Source organism: Acanthisitta chloris, unplaced genomic scaffold (genome assembly GCF_000695815.1).
Source record: "Acanthisitta chloris isolate BGI_N310 unplaced genomic scaffold, ASM69581v1 scaffold62, whole genome shotgun sequence".
Lineage (NCBI taxonomy): Eukaryota > Metazoa > Chordata > Aves > Passeriformes > Acanthisittidae > Acanthisitta > Acanthisitta chloris.
Genome location: NW_008660805.1, coordinates 1 through 3,207, shown reverse-complemented (window position 1 = coordinate 3,207; position 3,207 = coordinate 1). Strand labels below are relative to the sequence as shown.

Genomic DNA, 3,207 nt, shown 5'->3' with positions numbered 1-3,207 from the left:
GACTGAGGATTGTTTAGATGTTGTTTAGGGGTGGGGAGCTAAAGACTGATCTCAAATCTGTTTAATTCCATTTGAATTCCTTGCTTGCATTCTTCGCAGGGTGTCTGCCAGCTGCCAGATAAAGAAGATGGAGCAGCCTATCCACACAGGAGAATTGATATCCGGTACACACACCCACAAACCCCTACCCGACCCTTCCCTTAGCCGTCTGCTACAGGGTGCAGGCATTGGCATAGAGTTCTGCACTCAGGTGTCTCCAGCCACGTTCCGAGCGTGGCATTTCCTAGGCTTGCAATTCCTTTGCAGTTTGGGAGCCACCGTAGCGCTGCCAGCGTCTACAGCAGGTTGTTGGCAATAATGCTGGATTTTAAATCATGCTGTTCTGTCTGGATTCAAAATTGTGTCCAGTTGTGTCCTCCTGCTTTGGCATTCATTCTGGGCAGGAGTGCAAGCACCATAACCATGCAGTGGCTGAACACTAGTAAGTTCTAGGTCAGGGTAGATGTGGTGAACCTTTCTTTGATGAGCAAGCAGTTCAGTTCATTCTTGCATCTGGCTCATGGGGAAAATCAGCCATATGGAGCTGCAGAATGTCTGCCCATAAATAGCAAGTAAACCTCCAGTGGTGTCTGAATGGCTGAATTCCAAATGGCTTGTAGGTTTTTTTGTTATATCTTTGTTCTAAATCTGTACTTCTATGTTGTTTTTTTTATTCTAGGCTTATCCCCAAAGATCAGTATTACTGCGGTGTGCTGTATTTCACAGGCAGTGACATATTCAATAAGAACATGAGAGCTCACGCTCTGGAAATGGGCTTCACCATTAATGAGTATGCAATACGTCGCTTGGGTGTCACTGGTCAGTCTGGGTCTTTGCACGGAGTATTCTTTCTAGTTAACATGCCTTGTGTGATCTTCAGTTGGTTGCAGTGTTTTGGAAATACTTGCGATAAATACTGTAGTTCATGATATTTTTCACAGTGTCCTTTGTGGTACTGGGCACCATTCTAGCAAGAAGAGGCAGCCTGCTTCTGTACATGCCATGCTGTGGCACAGTTACCTTTTGGCCACCTACTCCAAGTCTTACTGATTTAAAGATTGTTTTCTCTGTGTCATGCACAGCACCTGTATGGTTTCCCACTCTTTTCACAGTTGTTTTGTTTTGGAGGGGAGGTGTCTAAATATACACATAGCCACACACAACTATAAATGTACTTAGCTGCATAACCACGTGGCCCCAAAGTTAATTCATTACCTTATTTCCTTTGACACTAATAAGAATCAGTATCTAAACACTGTATGAAAAGGTTGGGGTGGGGGTTGTTCAGTTGGATTTTTTAAATATGTTTTATTTACAGGAGTTTTATCTTAACCTTGCAGTGCAAGGTACAGATCTTCCACCTTTCAAATAGGCTCTGTAATTTGCTTGCAGGAGTTGCTGGGGAGGCCCTACCAGTAGAATGTGAAAAAGACATCTTTGACTATATCCAGTGGAAATACCGAGAGCCAAAGGATCGGAGTGAATAGCTGCTTGTCTAGGTCTGTAACGTGGAGAGATGTTTTCATAGCTTCTTATGAAACATGACACCTGTAGTCTTACTTTGGATATTACTGCAAAAATTGTATAATTACTGATGTTTAAAGCAAGTCCATGGCACTTGTAAAGCATGTGTAGTGAAGATTAAATCCTGTAAGACTTTATTGTCATAGTGTCATAGAACAGTTTGGGTTGGAAGGGATCTTTAAATGTCATCTAGTCCAACCCCAATAAGCAGGGACATCTTTGACTTGATCAGGCTGCTTGGAGCCCAGTCCAATATCACCTTGAATGTTTCCAGGGATGGAGCATCCAGTACCTCTCTTTATATCTCATCTGTGTATAGACACCAGAATGTGATGGCAGGTTGTGTCCTGAAGTGCTCCTAAAGAACACCATTTTCAGCTGCTACCTGTATCTCCCTGTCTCTGTTAAGTGTCTTGGTGCAGTGCTGAAGCTCATGTTAAGCTCTTTTCTGTGCAGTTACTTCTGAAACCTTTCAGTATGGCTATAGGGTAATGTGATCATTCTCCTGTTGCATGTGACCTGTGGGTTTTGTTCCTAGGTATGTTGTGGTACTATCGGTTGCAGTGCTCTGTATTTTGTTTGGCTTGCCATTATCTGGAAGCTTGGTCTGATTAACTCATATATTGACCACTCCTGTAGGTTTGATATGCCCCTTTTTTATATGCAAACAGCTCTTATACCTCTTCTTTATTGCTGGGAAAGATTGTGTCTGTTCTGGATACAAGAGGAGGTCTGGCCAAGAATGCATTACCAATTGTATTTGGGACAGGGATTCTGTTGCTTTGTTTAAAACTTAACTATTTTTAAGTAGTAAACTACTAACTTTCATATACATATACAGAGCGTGAGTGTGGAATGTATTGCTGCTACTGTGTTTGAATCCCTTGTAGTAGTAAGACAAATGTATTACAACAGAATTGCAAGCTTGAAATAAGACTTTTGTGCATACTCAAATGGACTGTTGCTAATTATATAACACTTGATTTGTTGATGATTGGGTCTTCTGTCTGCCTTTTATGGGGGCAGAAAGGAGTTTATTGTCAGACTATTCAACCTGACCTGAATCATAAAACAAGGACAGATGTAATACTACTTATTTTTATCTGTCCTAAGTGTACAGAACTACATTTTTACTTGTTCTTTTACCATGAGTGTTGATCAGTCTTAGTAATGGAGATTATAGGCTGATGCTCTTGCTTATGCCTTTATTTTTTTCTGTTATTCTTATTGGGAGTTTTTTTATTTTCTGGAGTGTTCCCTGCCCCTAACGCATGCAAGTTAACTTGATACTGTGTTAAGTCTTCTGATGCATCATAATAAATATATATATCTGATATATTTAGTTCTTTTGTGAATAATCAGTAGGAATAAATGAATATTTCATCATGAGTGTGTAATCCTGTTTGATTATTATTATTGTACTAGCTGCGATTTTAAGACCGAGTTCAAGGGGCGTTCGGATAAGGCTTTCAGGCTGCCCTCTGCCGGGCCAAGAGTTGGACCTGGGTGATCCTCGTGCATCAGCTCTGAACGTTCTGCGACTCCCCAGTCAGCTCTGGCAGCTTCGCTGCATCTCGCTCCCGCCGCAGTGCCCGGCGCTCCCGCGAGGCGGGGGGGCCCCGTGCGCGCTCCCGCGAGGCGGGG

General features: G+C 42.4%; 1 protein-coding gene across 1 annotated transcript in view; it reads left to right on the top strand.

The window, feature by feature from the left end:
• The window catches only part of POLB (polymerase (DNA directed), beta), a gene marked incomplete at its 5' end in the record, with an annotated part of 9,647 nt that extends 8,006 nt beyond the window's left edge, over positions 1–1,641 (top strand). The window contains 3 exons of the mRNA XM_009069938.1: positions 100–164; positions 719–858; positions 1,432–1,641. Of these exons, the coding sequence (XP_009068186.1) occupies positions 100–164; positions 719–858; positions 1,432–1,526 (300 nt within the window). The remainder of the gene's footprint in view (positions 1–99; positions 165–718; positions 859–1,431) is intronic.
• Between the last annotated feature and the right edge of the window lie 1,566 nt (positions 1,642–3,207).